Here is a 15,989-nt window from a genome sequence, read left to right on the forward strand (position 1 = left end):
GACTGGGTGTGTGTGGGGCAGCGTCTCTCTAGGAGCTTATCTTTTTCTTTTTCCCCTTTTGATCGTCTCCCTTTGAGCGACATTGAGAAGCAGTCTCCCATTCCTGTTAGCTGTCCGTACAGGTTCGAGGTTTGTAGTTTTGTCATTCTGCCATAGTTTCTCAGACATTTAATACAACTTATGCATCTTAACAGCTTCATTGAGGTATAATTGACACATAAGAAATCCCATAGTTAAAGGGTACATTTGGATGTACTCACGAAACCACCACAATCAAGTTAGCGAGCCCCCCATTTAAAATTAAAAAGCATGTCAACGAACATTTGGAATATAGGAAAAAAAGGAAGTCACCCATAAACCCTATACTTAATTTGCATAACCTGTGATGTCCTTTCTCACGTAACGTGGTTTCGTGAACTCTTGTACCTGTTGTGACATGTCTTAATAATACCCTCTTTACACAGCTAACGTGATGGCACACAGAATGTTTCGTGTTAGGGGTGGAAACAGATTTTCAGCTGATTGCGAAGTAAGAGATTTGGAGAGGGAGCCGCGGAGAGAATGAAGCGTGTAAGGGGCTCCGAATGGCCACCTCTCTTGCAGAGCTGAGAAACGCTCCAGCCTTCACGGCGCCGCAAGGGGGGCCAGGTGCGTGGCGTGGAGAGCTCTCAGCCCTGAGAGAAAGCAGGGCTCCGGGCTGGGGCACCTACCTGGTCGGTGCGACGGCCTGGCTGGGTGTGCTCAGTAGTTCAAGGCCCACGTGGCGTATGGGAAGAGCTTGGATTTTTGGAAAAACCTATGAAGAATTTGGTGGTAGGTGGAGTGACAGGATCCTCATGGTGTACATGTAAAATAATGTTAGTGGTTAATTAAGAGGTAGGTTTGTTTTTGTGTACGCACATTTCTGTTTTCCAGCTTTATTGAGATATTGTTGATATATAACATGTAAGTTTAAAATGTGCAACATGATGATTTGATACATGTATTTATTATGAAATAAGGATAATTAACACCTTCATCCTTTTTGATGTATGTGTGGTGAGAATATTTAAGATCCGCCCTTTCAAGAATATAATACAATGCTGTAACTTGTAGTCACCAAGTTGTGTGTTAGGTCTAAATCACCAGAACTTACTCATCTTATAGCTGGAAGTTGGACCCTTTGACCAACATCTCCCCATTTCCCTTAATCCCCAGCCCCTAGCAACCACCATTAATTCTCTCTGTTTCTCTGAGTTTGGCTTTTATAGGTTCTGTAGTCTTCATCCTTGTCTTTATGACTTACTTCACTTAGCACAATGCCGAAAGGTTGGTTCAAAGAGGATCCTGGTGGCCGTACCATGTGGGTTGGAAAGGCGAGGATGGGAATGGTTGCTGGGAGATTATTGGTAGGAATATGAAGAAGCATTTGGGGAGATTTTCTTGGGCATAAAGCAGCCCTGATAGAGTAGTGACTGCAGAATGGCGAGATGGAAGAACGTCCTGGAATTTGGGACCGGGTAAGAGGATGGCCTTGTCACTGTCAGGAGATTTGAAGCGGGTCGGAATGGGGCAGGGATTTTCTGGAGAAGCTTTGTTTTAATTTAGGACACATTCTATTGTTTGATAATACAAGACTCTGCAAAGACATGGATTTTCAAAGATTAAAAAGGATTGTCGCCACTGGTAAGGACCTTACGATTGGTTGGCTTGAACTGAGCATGCCGTCAGAAAATTAGATAGGGCTGATAGACGTGGCGGGCACAGGGCCAGGCCTCAGATCTGGGAACTGTGTGAAAACCGGAAGGAACCAGGTGTCCCAGGTTGCACGGGAAAGGAAGTCGTGGGCTTTGAGTGGAGGACGCCTAACACTTCTCTGGTGGTTAAGAGAAATGGTCACATAGAGGAAGTGTCCAGAGATACTAGATCACACCACAGCTTCTTTTCAGAGAGTCCCCACTTTTGAAATCAGCCATTTGGCAGGTTAGCACATGGCTTTCTGTGGAAGCTGTGTTCTTACAAAGGCTCATTATGTCCTCAAGCCTCAGGCCACATAATGCATCTGTGTCCTTGAATTTGTATTAGACTATTAGGTTAAACTATATGAAATGTGCTAGTTTTGGAGGTCAAAACCCATCAGATTTGGAAATTTACTATGGCTCAACCCAGCACATTTAATTATCACCAGACATGTTTAATGTCTCTAATTTATGTTTCTTTGACAAACACTGGGACTGCAAAGTCGACCTGACAGACATGTCTTTAAAACATTTCTCGGGACCATCTGCTCAGAGTTGCAAAGCGGGATCCCCAGGACCGGCGTTGCCCTTCCCCTGATGCTGCCCTCTCGTCTGCTTTGGGGACAGGGATTCTCCTTGGTCTCCAGGTTCTGATGCGTCTTCTCTCTAATGGTCATCCTCTCTTGCTCTGTCCCCAAAGCCAGACTAAGGAGTGGGGCAAAGAGAAGTGTTTTAGAGTAGTGTTTTTCAAACGGGTTTTTTTTTTTAAACAGCATTTATCAGGATTGAAGGAATGGAATAGAACATATCGGAATATGTTGCACATGGTTATGGCAAGTAGCACGCGTTCCGTGAAACTGTTTTAGTTCTCCGTGCGCGCATGCATGTATGTAGTGGGTCGTAGCGTGTACGTACTGGGTCGTAGTGTGGACGGTGTATTTATCACTGACTTCACAAATCTGACTACTGTTTTGAGAGATGAATTGATGCGGGTTGGGCGTCTCGGAGATCCCCCTGTACGGCATGCAGGGGTCCGGGGACTTCCTTAATCACCTGTCTTTCTGCTGTGGGCTGGGATGATAGGCTTTCTCTCCTTTCACTGGTCCACCAGGCTCCTCTAAACTCTGGCTCATGTCTTCCTTTACCTGCCGTGTAATGAAATAGAGTCTAGCACAAGAGCAGAATCCTTTGGTTTTTTTTTAAAGGAACTTCCTGGTAGTTGCTGGTATAAAGGTAATTAAAAAACAAAACCTAAGCATGAGTGCCTTTCTCCTTTTTTCATTTTTGTGTTGTAAGTAGATCATCAAACTTCCTAAGTCGAGTTTCTGTATGGAAATCCCTCAGGGATTCATCTGTGCTTCAGAGGAAAAGAAGACAGAACCGTGCTTGACGTTTGGAAGTCACTCAGTAAATACTTGTGGCCCGAGCGAATGAATGGAGAGACTCCTGAGCACTTATCTGTGATCTGTGAGCTGCTTATGAGTGAATGATGGAGCGGAAGTGGGGACAGAGGCAATTATTGTCCCCTTGTCTCTGTGCTCTGCTCTCTTGGAAGGAGAGAGACAAGGAGGGAGGAATCCCACATTGGCAGCTGGTTGATTAAAAGCGGTCCCTGTGGCTAGTTTTGTATCCGGATGGCCATTCTTTTTTAAGGGAGATGGATAGGCCATTCGTGAAAGAGCTGCCGGTGGTTTTAGTTTTTAGGGCTCTCAGCCCATGCTTCACTTTTCGCTCCTCGTTATTGGACAGGTTGATGGTGAGGAAGGCTGGATTGCTCTCAGGGAGATGTCGTTTTCCTCCGGGGGGCTGCATGGACGAGATGGGAGACGACTTTGGCTAGGGCAGCAGCTGCACAGCAGTCTGTTTGAGGATTAGGTGCAAGTGGGTATGCAGTTGAAATCTGCCTCCTGGTTCCTGAAATTATGTTCCTTTGCCTCGAGGATAAATGTTTTCCTGCTCAGTCTAGTTATGGTCACTTAGTTCTGGCTGGTAATGTTTCTAACTGACCACCTTTCTCTTCCAGGCAGCTTTCTTGATAGCTATTATGAACAAAGCAAAAATGTTGCTTCTGCCTTGCATAAGTTTTTGCTCAGAATTTAATCACAAGTTGGTAATGGCAGAATGTTTGAGTTAAAAAGTTAGTTGTATATTATCTAATTATTTTAGTAGAGTTTTAAGATGCCTTCCAGTTAGATGCCAGTATCAAATAGGATTTATCCATATTGTGTTGGAATGTAAATTCTCATAACCTTTAGAAGCACTAGTAGTAGAATTTACTTAGCTGGTTGGGCCCTAAGCTCGCTAGTTGGTTAGGGTTGCATTCATGGGTCATATATCTGACCATTTCTCATGGTACTGACTGTAAACTCTTGTGTCAGGAGTTTACAGAAGGGCTTAAATTAATTGTTGGCCTACGACATACCTTGCCCACTTAGCACTGTGCTGTTAAGATCCTTTTGATTATCTGAATGAATGCTTATTTAATACTACAGAAATAAGAACCTGCAGCGGGTGCTTTTAATGTGGGTGTGTGCTAACCTTTTTTATGTATCAGATAATGTGTTTAAATTCTGAGCCAGGATTTTAATAACCCCATTCTCTGTTTAGGCTTGATCTACAAGCTGTCAATCAGTAGGTCTTCTGTGTTATCTAGACAGGTCTTTTTATCTAGCAGGTCTTTTGTGGTATGTCTGAGCTTGGAAGGCTAAGGCACAAGATTTGGAGGTACATTTGCATATTTGCATGTTTAATTTAGTTGTATCATTATGAGTAGAACTTAAATTCACATTTAGAATTGATGGCACAGTTGTCAGTAGAGATAAATTTCAGTAACTAGAATGACAGATGGGAATGTCCTTTTTTTCTGATGTCCAAGGTTAATTAGGTGGCTTGAGCTCAGCAGATTTTTAGGGCATCTTCAAACTTCAGTTTGTAGATGGGTTCCGTTTTCTAATCACTAACCTAATGACAGTAAATTTTGAATACTTGTATTTTATTGGAGTCTAGAATTAGCTCCTCCAAAGGGTGGTATCAGTTTTGATTCTCGAACATCTCAACTAGCTCGTCTCGTTAGAAAGGGATATTTTTCTCTTCAATTTTATATCTGGATAGAGTATATAGTTATAAATACTATATATAGTTGTGTTCTTGTGAAATTGCATTTCATTTACAGATCAACAGAAAAGTCAGTGTACTTAGGCTACTTTTCTAGTGTATTTTAATTTGAATTTCACTTATATGAGTAAAATTTAATTAAATTTTTTCTTAACATTGTTTAATATTGACATATTGTCTCCAGTGTGTTCTGAAATAATTATCATGCCTTAGATTTGATTCTTTTACAATATTGCTCAAAGGGTTCGTGTGTGTGTGGAGAAGGGCATTGGGGTGGAACAAAGGTAGGATTGGTGTTGGAGAAAACCTTACAGAATCAAATTTGAGACAGATCTCTGAGCTTCTGAAAATAGATAACACATGCTATCGAGTACACTAGAGCATTATCCTTTATTAGGCAGCATTTATAATTAGTCGTTTTTGTTGTTGTAACTGAAAATCAGACCCTAGTCTTATCCTTAGGGAATATCTAGCAAAGTTATATGTTTTCTTTGGTTTAATAAGTGATATTGCCCTTTGAAATAGTTTTGTATTTTTAAGTACAAATAAAGGTGTAAAAACATTATGTGCTCATTTAAAAAATTGACAAAGTATGAAAAAATAGAAGGAACAAGTTAGTCAACTAATATTTAATAATACCTTCACACATATTTATTATTAATGCCAGGCACAGTTCTCTGGTCGGGAGATAATGCAGCTACATCAGCTAAGAGTCTCTGTCCCCAGGGGGCCTTGCACGCTAGCAGGGCGTGGAGGAGAAAAAGCACCAATTAATTAGTAAGTCGGTTATTCTCAGGTTGCAATAAATGCAAGGAAGAAGATAAAATGTGTGGTGGGAAAGGGCGGGGGAGAGGGTGCCCCAAAGCCTGACCCGATTGGAGTGGTGAGGGGGGTGAAGTAGGAATTGGCCTAAAAGGTGAGAGTCACGTGGACAGCAGAAGGAAGAGCATTCCCGGTACACGATGCAGTAGATCCCAAGGCCTGAGATCGGGAAGCCGCCAGAAGGTGACCACAGCAAACCCACAGTAAACGTACTTTGAATCTTTTTTGTTGCAGAGGTCAGTTTCTGTTTATAGGATTTATGTTCTGCTATGATCACATTTGCTTTATAATATAAACATTCCCCCATTTTATAATGAATGCCTTTAGTAAACATTCGCGTTTGGGTATAATTAATTTTGTAAACATATCATAATTTACTTCCCCATCCTCTGATAGTTTTTAATTTGATTCCTTCCTTCCTTTTTCCTTCCTCCTTTCCTTCCTATTATAAACGTTACGATAAGCACTTTTGAATCTAAGGCTTTTTTGTTTCTTAGGGCTGGTTCTCTGAAGGAGAAATATGAACCGGGGCTGTGAATTATTTATTATTTATTGCCAAGATACTTTGCATAATGGATTGTTAGTTTATGTTCCAGTTACCAGCGTATGGAAGGTGCTTCCTGGATCCCGGCCTGCATTTTGGGATCACAGTATGTTTGAAAACATTTTCTTACTGTGATAAAATACACATAACATAAAGTTTAAAGTGTACAATTCATTGGGATAAGGTACACTCACAGTGTTGTATGGCTGTGACCACTGTTCGGTTCCAGAACTTTTCATCACCCAAATGGAAGGCCCTGTACCCATTAAGCAGTAACCTCCCCTCCCCACCCCCAACTCCTGGCTTCTGTTAGTCTGCATTCTGACTTTATGGATTCGCCTATTCTGAACATTTCATAGCAATGGACTCATAGACTAGGAGAGACTTTGCGTCTGGCTTCCTTTCGTTTAGCTAAGGCTTCAGGGTTCATCCATGTTATAGCAAGTGGCAGGACTTCATTCCCTTTTATACCTTCATTCTTTTTATTCCATTGTTCGGCATATGTTTGTATGATACATTTTTATTATCCATTCATCTATAAATGGACATTTGGGTTCTTTCCACCTTTTGGCTTCTGTGCATAGAGTTGCTATGACCATTTATGCACAAGTGTTTAAGTGCCTGTTTTGATTTTCTTTGGGCATATCGCTAGGGGCAGAATTGCAGGGTCACGTGGTAATTCTGTTTAACTTATCGAGGACCTTTCAGACTGGTTTCCACAGTGGCTGCGACATTTTACATTCCCATCAGTAACAAATACAGGTTCCAGTTTCTCCACGTCCTCTGCCAACACTCGTGATTTTTGTTTGTTTGTTTGTTTGTTTTTCTTATGGCCATCCTAGTAAGGGTGAAGTGGTACCTCATTGTGGTTCTCGATTTGCATTACCTTAATGACTAATGATGCTGAGCATTTTTTCATGTGCTTCTTGGCCATTTGCGTATTACTCGTTTACAATTTGAAATTTTTACTTGAAAGTATAACATGAATTTAAAGTTTAAGATGAATAATAGGTATAGGGAAGCCCATATATCTTCAGTGTTCAGCTCAGTTTTCACTAACTCAGTAGACCCATGTAGCCAGCATCCAGATGGAGAAACAGCCCAGCCTCCCCCATGCCCTCTCACAGTTTCCCGGGAGGGTAACCTCAGTAGATTAGTTTGGCCCGTTCTTGTACTTACATAAATAGAATCACACAACATAATCTGGGTCTGGCTTCCTTGGCGTAACAGGTTTCTGCCATCCATCCATATCATTCCTTTTTTTCCATCGCGTGAAAGGCTAGTTTGTGTGTTCATTCTACTGATGATAAACATTTGGATTATTTGTAGCTTTGGCATATTATGTCGTGCACATCCTGGTGTTTGTTTTTATCCTGAGCACGTGTGTGCAGGCCAAATCCAGCTTTTGTGGCGGTTGGGACTAGCTTCAGTGTCAGTATTATTTTTGCAGTGTTACCATTGGTATAAATATTTCCTCTATTTATTGGTTGGCTTTTTTCCTTTTAATTTTAGTTCTTTTTTTGGATGTAGAGAAATTTTAAGTGGTTTTCTTTTCTCATCCCCTTGGTGACTTTAAAGTTTAGCAAGTGATCACTCTATAAAGAGTTTTGAAATTGGAAGTCAGCTCTCTGAGTCAAGTAATCTCGATGTGAAGATGAAGACTAAAGATATGTAAGCATACTTGAAAAAAGTGAAAATATTTTCTGACTTGGAGACCTGGCATTTTTTTGTTTTCGTGCTAGATTTTACGAGTGTCCCAATGTTCTTATAGTAATTATAAAAGTTACAAATTTATTTTTAATCCCACGATGGGGCCTAAGTGATTTATTGGGGCAGGAATCAGTATTACTTTAATTCTTGAGTCTTTGAGTTCTACTAACCTTCTATTCCTTTTTACATTACTTTCTTTTAAACTTACACAATTATGCATATGTGTTATAGAAACTTTGAAAAATACAGAAAAGCTTATATAAGAAAATGAAAATAATACCACTTAAGGAATAACACTTTTGGTGTGTATACTTCCTGTTTTTGTTTATGTACTGTTTATTGAACATAATGTTCTATAATGTTATTTCCTTATTAATAATTTACTTTCCTCTATAATTAAATATTATTCTAAAGCATGATTTTAAAAAAGCATGATTTTAAAATATATTTTTTCTCTTTAATATATATTTGTTTATTTTTAATTCTTTAATGTTACCGCATATTCGATCCCTCCTCCCCCCCCTCTGGTAACCACTAGATTTTAAAATATTTTTATCAAAGTAGTACGTGATTTATAAAGTCAAATCTACAAAGCTTTGAATTAAAAAGCCACTCACCGTTCCTTTTCTCTCCAGAACACAGCTCTCCAAAAGAACCGCTGTCACCTTTTACTTGTTTCCTCTGCATTTTTTCCCCCGCAGATATGTTTACACCAACATTTCTTGACTTGCTGCAGTTTTAGAATTTATCTCTCGACTGCTCACTGTGGAAGACAGGGGTTTACTTTTTAACCTTGCCTCCGTTGTTATTTTCTTTTCGTCTTATGGATATGGTTATGTAACATTTTGGTTTTGCGTTATTACGATGACATAAAGAATATTTATTTACATCCGAGCCGTGTTCGTATTATGATCACATTTTTTGAAAAGCTCTTTTATTTTATCTAAGGTAATGACTGTTCGCTGATGGCGCCTTCCACGTGTTCATCGTTTACTCAGCTCCAGACTCTCCCACTGACGTTTAAACTCTCTTTTCAGCACGGTCGCACACATCAGGCGCTCCTCAGTGTTTTCAGGTGGTCTTCTTGGATACCTTCACCTGTTCTAATTCGGACTGGCTGCTTTCTTGGCCGGCTTTCTTGCAGTAGAATTTCTTCCACCATCATGGGAATTCTCTGCCTTTTTTTTTTTTTCTGTATTGCTTACCACTTGTAGCTTCCTCAGAAATGAATCGCGGAAGCCAATTCTTTTAGACCCAGAATATTGAAGAACATTTTTATTAGAGCCTCCACTTGGTAACTTGTCTATGGTTAGAAGTCAAGATGATTATTTTTCCTCAGACGCGTGATGGCATCGCTCCAGTGTCTTCTGGTTTTCAGGGCTGCTGTGAAAAGCTCGAGTCGTTCTGATTGCCAGTCCTTTGGAAGCAACCTGAGTTATTTCTGGAAGTCTTGAGGATTTTCTCTTTATTCCTGGTACTCTGAAATTTTATAGCGATGTATCTTAGTGTGTCTGTAAAAAAAAAGAGTGTGCTAGGGCCTTAATGGACCCTTTAAATCTAGAAACATACTCTTCAAGGCTAAGAAATATATTATTTCGTTGGTAATGGGCTCTCTGGAAAGCAAGAACTCCCGTTATGGGGTTTGGGGGCCTTCCGAACCAATTCTTTAATTGCCTTCTCTTTCCTTTCCCATTTTCTATATTTGTTGTTTTTCTTTATATGCCATCTCTTTGATTGGATTTACAATTTTTACCGTCTTTTTTTAATTTTGAGAGTGTTTTTTTAGAATATGCACTTATTTCTCCCATGAATATCTTTATTTCCTTTGAGGATAGTAATTACATATAATTTGAAATTTTTTTCTGTTCCCTGCATTATCTGTTTTGTTTGTTTCAAAATATTTTTTCCCCTCTGTTTTGCTGCTTTCAAGTTCAAGTACTTCTCAAAAGTTTGATCCTTGGCTGTCTGTTCAGATTTAAGTATGAGGCTTTTTCTTTCTTTTTCTTTTAAAGTGGATTGGAATATGTATTTTAATGGGTAGAGCTTATAGGGTGGTGGTACTTCTATTTTAAGGGTGAACTGGTGGATTTGATTTTCTTTGAGAGACCTTCAGCTGTCAGTGTCTGTATGTAGGTCCTTTTTCTCTTAGGCATTTTGTTTTCCATACAGGGATTTGCCTGCCTAAGAAAATAAGGTCGACTGCCAAGATTCTGTGGCTGAGTTGGAAAGAGGAGGGTAGTCGGCGGTTGGTAGTTACCGTTCAGTATTTGGACTTGCGCTTAATTCCCCTTCTGCCTGCCTTTGTCGTTCCTCTAGGGTGAGCGTTCCAGAGGCGGGCTCAGTGGACTGGCTCGGGTTATGGGATCTGGGCGTTTGACGAATGACTCCTTCTGTCATGTTTTAACCAGTTCTCTTTAGTCTGCTCTGCTCCTGATTCCCGACACTTTCTTGGCCTCCATGAGGCAATTTCTGCTTTCTGTAGTCTGATGAGTTGGTCAGTACTCATCCTCCTCCTCCTCAAACTGTGCCGGTATCTGTGCTCTGCTATAGCCCTCTTCTGGTTTGTTTGTTTGTGGTCTTTGCCTTTAAAAAAATTATTTAGTGTTGGACCTGTAAGAAACGCCCCTACATTGCGCCAAGAATAGGTGAGCAGTCATGGCGAGATTTTTTCAGATCTTTGCTTGGTCCTCAGTGGACTTTGTTATTTTCTTGAGTGGAAGAAGGGCTAATTTTGTGATTGGTTAAGGTTATTAAAGTTTACTTATTTTGAACGAATGACCAGTGCTTTTCAACTAATTTATTAAAACATGGTAATTCTGGTAGGTTAAATTTAGGTATATTTTTAAAACGATTGCATTAAAAGTATTTGTAAAAAGTTCTCTTTTGGTGCTTTATGAATAATCTTTCTAAAAGAACATATTTTCTTTTAAGGAGAATGTGAAGTTTAGGTTTTTAAGATGTTCGATATGTTTAGAGTAGAAATATTTCATCAGTTAGCCAGGGTTGTCATACCACATAATACTACTGACTGGCTGGTTTCAACAACAGAAATGTATTTTGTCACCGTTCTGGAGGCCGGAAGTCCCAAGGGCCAGGTGCCGGCAGGTTTCATTTCTTCTGAAGCTGCTCTCCTTGGCTTGGGGATGTCCAGGCCGTGCTCACCATGTGGTTTTTTGTGACCTAATCTCCTCTTCTGATAAGGGGACTGGTCCTACTGGATTGAGGCCAACCTACCTTTACAACCTCATTTTAACTTAATGATCTCTTTAAAGATCTTATCTTCAAATATAGTCACATTCTGAGGTACTACGGTTTAGGACTTCAACATATAAATTGGGGTGGGGGGTTCAATTCAACCCTCAACAAGTAATTTCATTATCTCTTATGCTTTGAAAGTAGTGTTATTTCTAATATACTTGAGAAAGAAATGTATTTATGTGACCTAGTGCAAAAGTATAGGTTTTGTAGTCAGATATATAGTTCGAATTTTAGCCTTGCCTCTTAGTAGTTTCCAAAATTATTTAGCCTAAGACTTGCTCCTAAATCTGTGAGCTGAGAGTAACAAACAGTTCCTCACAGGGTAATTGTAAGAAGTTAAAGTCTGTGTATGTTAACGTGCCTGACAGAGTTGTCTGTCAAATGCTTTTATTGGTTTTTCTTCTTTTCTAAAATAGTCTGTTTTATATCCCCGCAATTTAATATAAACATGTCAATTTCAAATATAGATGTGTTATTTTAAGAGTTACTGTATGATTTTCTATTCACAGGTAATTGAATATCGACACAATTTTGTAAGGTTCATCCTAAAAATGTACTTACCCAGTCAAAATCCCTTGTTGGAATTTCCATCATCACAAGTAGTTGTTGGTTTAACATCCTTATATGTACACAATATACTTCCTGATTTCCTTAAGTGAACCTACGGTAATCTGCTGAATCAGTGGATATCTGCATTTCAAAGACTTGATGCTTAAGGACAGACAGCCCTTCAAAATGCTTAATCCTTCTGCTTTATCGATAAGGTACGCTGGTGCTGTATGTATGCATGCATGTATGTATGTATGTATGTGTGTGTGTGTGTATGTATGTATGTATGTATTTATCACTCTGATATTCTCAAAGTTGAAAAGGATATCTTGTTTTAACCTGCATTTCTTGGCCATAGTGAGCTTCAGTATTTTTCTTATCTTTATTAGCCTTCTCTAAATAATTTTGTGAATTGCCCATTTTTATATTGGGGTGTTTGTGTTTTTGTTATTGATTTTAAAGATCTCTTTTCCATTGCTTCTAGATCTTGTTTAAAACGTTGAAAAAACTGTTGCTGTTTTCCCATTAACTAAAGAGAATAGAACCTCATAGATGAATAGATTGAAATTATAAAGACCAAATGCATACATACCTGGTAGTTAAAAGGAGGATTCTGGGCTCAGATTGCTCAGGTCCGAATTCTGGTTTTAGTACCTTTATAACCTTAGGCAAGCCTCAGATTCTTCCTCTGCAAGGTGGGAATAACAGCAGTACCTATTTCAATGAAATGAAACAGCGGTTGTAAAGCTCTTATCTAGTGCATACCACATAGTAGGTTAGCTCTCAGCGATGATAAGATGAGTGAATGACTGGGAGCAGAATCCTTGACTCAGTGCCCTTTGTTTTTTGGCATTCCTAATCTTTTCCCTAGAAACTTGCTCAGTATTTAATAGGAAGTATTTATTTTCAATAGTATATATCACTTCATTTCAAGACAGGGTATGTGTTTTCAGCTAATTGTAATTAGTCTTAAAACAATTTCTCGATTACATCTGTTCAGTTGCCTTTGCTTTTCTAATTATGCGATAACAGTTTAAAACTATGGGATGTAATGCTTCATATTTAGGAGGGACCCCTATTGTAAATCATCATTGGTTTTCAGGAGACATCAGTGACTGACTCATGGTTACGACAGTGCTGGAGTTTGCCTCATACCTGGTTGTGTTACAACACAAGCACACGCGCACACTTATCTTGATTGTTGGGAGAGGTAAAGCTTGCACACAAGAACTGTTTTGACGTAAGGGCTCATTTTAACTATTAGATCTTGCTTGGTTAAATACTAAGAAAGATAGGCGACTTTTTTTTTTTTTTTTTTTGCAATATAATTTAAAAGCTAGATCTTTGTATCTGGTCTATTTCTAAGTTAGATTATAATACATCCACGACTTGTTTAGCCATCATTAATTAGTAGTAATTGTTGTGGGTGTTGCAGGACCGTTTAAAGGGCAGATGTAGCACTTTGTTTTACATGTTTTAAGCTTTATTTTCTCATGTTCTTACTGTCTTTTCAGAGTAATTATGCTGTTTACGGGCTTTATGTGTGTTTTTAGATTTTAATTTGGCGTTTCCTATTTGCATTTCAGAGATTAACAAGCGACTCGGTAGCTCTAGGCTCGTGTTTTTGGAAGTGTTTTTCTGTCGTGCAGATTTTCTTTGATAAGTCATCGCTGCGCGTTGACATCAGCCCGGTCGCAGCCCCTACGTGATGTCTAGTTACTGTGGACCGAAATGTGCTTGCAGCCACCTTGTAACCTTTCCCTTAGGGTTTGTTTAATCTGATCATGCTTTTTTTTCAAATGTTGTTTTTTTTCCCTCCATTTACAGATTTTTTTTTTTTTTTGCTTTTTTGGCGATCGCTGAATAAAAAAAGATTTTTACTGTTTGATCTTTTAGATACTGTTATTACTGTATGCTCAGTGTTTCGTGTTTACCACGTGTAATTTTCAAACACTGATTGTTATTTCCAGTGGGTAAGTTGCCCATCATAGCCCTCCTTCATTTACCAGCTGGTCGGCACGCATTTTGCCGCCTGCTTATTTACCCCTTTTTGTATTAAGCCCTTGTTTTCCCCTTTAGCTCTGTGTGTCCGTTCTCTCTCAGTTCACTTGGCATTATCCAGAGAAAAAAGAAATAGTAGTAACTTCACTGCCCAAAAATTGGTAAAAGAACCTGGAGTGCCCCCCCCCCCCCCATGAGTTGGGTGTTTTCAGAGGAAAGAGACAAGGAATTCCGGTTTTTATGTCTATCACAGAAAATGACCCCTTTAAGTTTCTCAGTTTATTTATTGGAATAACAGTGTTATTATTTTACTCATAATGTGTATTGTTACTGAGGATTTTTTTTGGCTTACATACAAGTTTTTGCTTATTAGAAGTTTTTAGCAGAAATTAATAGTACTTACAAAATGTTTTACTTACTCACAGAAGTTTTTACATTTAATCGTAGTTGAATAAATATGATTTAAGATTGACCCATTAAAACCTGATGTATGAAAGGCTATTGGGTGGTATTTTCATCTGTTTTATATAACACACTTCTCATTTCACCATGATCTATTTTTTTTCTTTGCAGTCCTAAGTGATGAACAATTTTTATTTTGACCGTTTAATCCCATAGCCATATGCTACTTAAATTTGTGAAATTTATGTAAAGAGATTTCAGTTTTATCATCTTATGTATTGGCAGATGCTCTAATTTTTAAAACCATCCGTTTGATAAAGACTAATGTGTTTCTTAATTCACTTTTTCACAGTCCTCCTGATTGATACTCCCTAAGTGTTGTCTTTGAAAGTAAACATGATTCACAGCGCTTAGGTAGCCAAAGCATGCATGAAATGGACGTCTCTGTACATTTTGAGGCTGAGGCAGAATAAACATAGCAATTCCTTTCCTTTTTGAAACTGAAGCTTGATTCTAGTGTTAAATTTAAAGATTAATAGAACATTCTAAAGTGTAATGTTTATACTGAATTCTTGGAGAAAGAGAAGCAAGGTTATATTCGAAGGTATACTTTTCCCAATTTTCTTTAGAGTATTAACATGTAAATAAAAATAATTTAAAAGAGACTGCAAATTTACCATATCTTAAATAATATCGGGTTGTTTTAAAAATAAACTAGCTTTTAAACATGTACCTTGAACTATAATGAACTGCGTATGTAGTTTTAAAAGTTTTTTTAACTACACATATAAAGTTTTAGGAAGTCCCACATGTAATTTTAAATGTTGGTTAAAGTATTTAGTGACTTTTACTTAGGGAAAATGATCGTTGTAATGTAGAGTTCTCATTTTGAATGGTCAACAGCTATTGGTGTGGTTCCCACATGTAGGAATGGTGTCTAGTACTTGACTGGAGAGATTTTATTGTCTTTCTCAAGAGTATGGGAGGAAGAAGGGGAGATTTGAGAGAAGGGATTTTAACTAGGTCTTTTGTCCTAGACCTGTCATCAGAATGACAGAACTATACAACAGCTGTGGCCACTTGTTCAACTTATTTACCATTTTTATCTCACTCTCAGATGTTTTATTTTAATTTTCATTTGAGCATCTAGAGAAAGATTGAAGTCTTAAGGTGGCAGCTGTGTGTGAGGAATGTCCTATCCAACTGCAAGACGACCAGCGATTTTTTAACCCTTCACTACCCAACGTGCATCTGTTATCACCCGGTTATGATGTTTTTATTTTGTGGCTTTTGAAATGAAATGGCTAATCCATAAGACCAAGTTTTCCACTGTATTCCTAGATGAAATAAGTAAAAATTTCTAGAAACGGTTACAACTGATTTAGAGCAATATATATAAGCTTAGGGAGCCAGAGCATGAATATAAATAAAGTTTTTGAAAAAGTACTTTGTAAAGCCAGCTCCCACCCAACCCCTTGCCTTAACGTGAAGTGGTACAGCTTCATCAAGGCTACATGTGGTCTTTGTAGTTTTGTGATATGGCTTAGGTAGCTTTGGGGACCCTTTTATTTTAGAGATCACACAATTACAGACCTAAGAGGCCTGAACTCAACTAGGGCCCTCTGGATGCTTGGCTGACCAAGTGCCAGGTCAGACTGGCGGAGGGATCGGTCAGGCGGGTTGCTGGCAGAGAAAACTGTTTGCTAGAACCTATTGGGATTGTCTCTAGCGGAGAAAAGTATCTGAAAATTGGGTTTTTCAGTGAGGAGTGCTTTGTGTTAGACGTAGCTATCTGTCTCACTAGCCTATGGGACTTGTGGGATAGTGTATTAAAAGATAGCATGAGCTTTTTGCAGCTAAGTGGCTTATGA

The 15,989-nt window shown here is 38.8% G+C and overlaps 1 protein-coding gene across 6 annotated transcripts in view; it reads left to right on the forward strand.

Moving 5' to 3' along the window:
* ENAH (ENAH actin regulator) overlaps nt 1-15,989 on the forward strand; it is a 107,807-nt gene that overhangs the window by 21,465 nt on the left and 70,353 nt on the right. Inside the window, exon 2 of one of the 6 annotated variants that reach the window (XM_036235393.1) lies at nt 11,676-11,930. The exons of 2 other annotated variants lie outside the window; for them this stretch is intronic. In XM_036235393.1, coding sequence (XP_036091286.1) covers nt 11,875-11,930 — 56 coding nt within the window. In that variant the 5' untranslated portion in view covers nt 11,676-11,874. Of the gene's footprint in view, nt 1-11,675; nt 11,931-15,989 lie in introns of those variants that run through there. 3 more of the 6 variants (XM_036235398.1, XM_036235399.1, XM_036235396.1) reach the window with 3 other exon arrangements.

Source organism: Rousettus aegyptiacus, unplaced genomic scaffold (assembly GCF_014176215.1).
Source record: "Rousettus aegyptiacus isolate mRouAeg1 unplaced genomic scaffold, mRouAeg1.p scaffold_m13_p_18, whole genome shotgun sequence".
In the NCBI taxonomy this organism is placed as follows: Eukaryota; Metazoa; Chordata; class Mammalia; order Chiroptera; family Pteropodidae; genus Rousettus; species Rousettus aegyptiacus.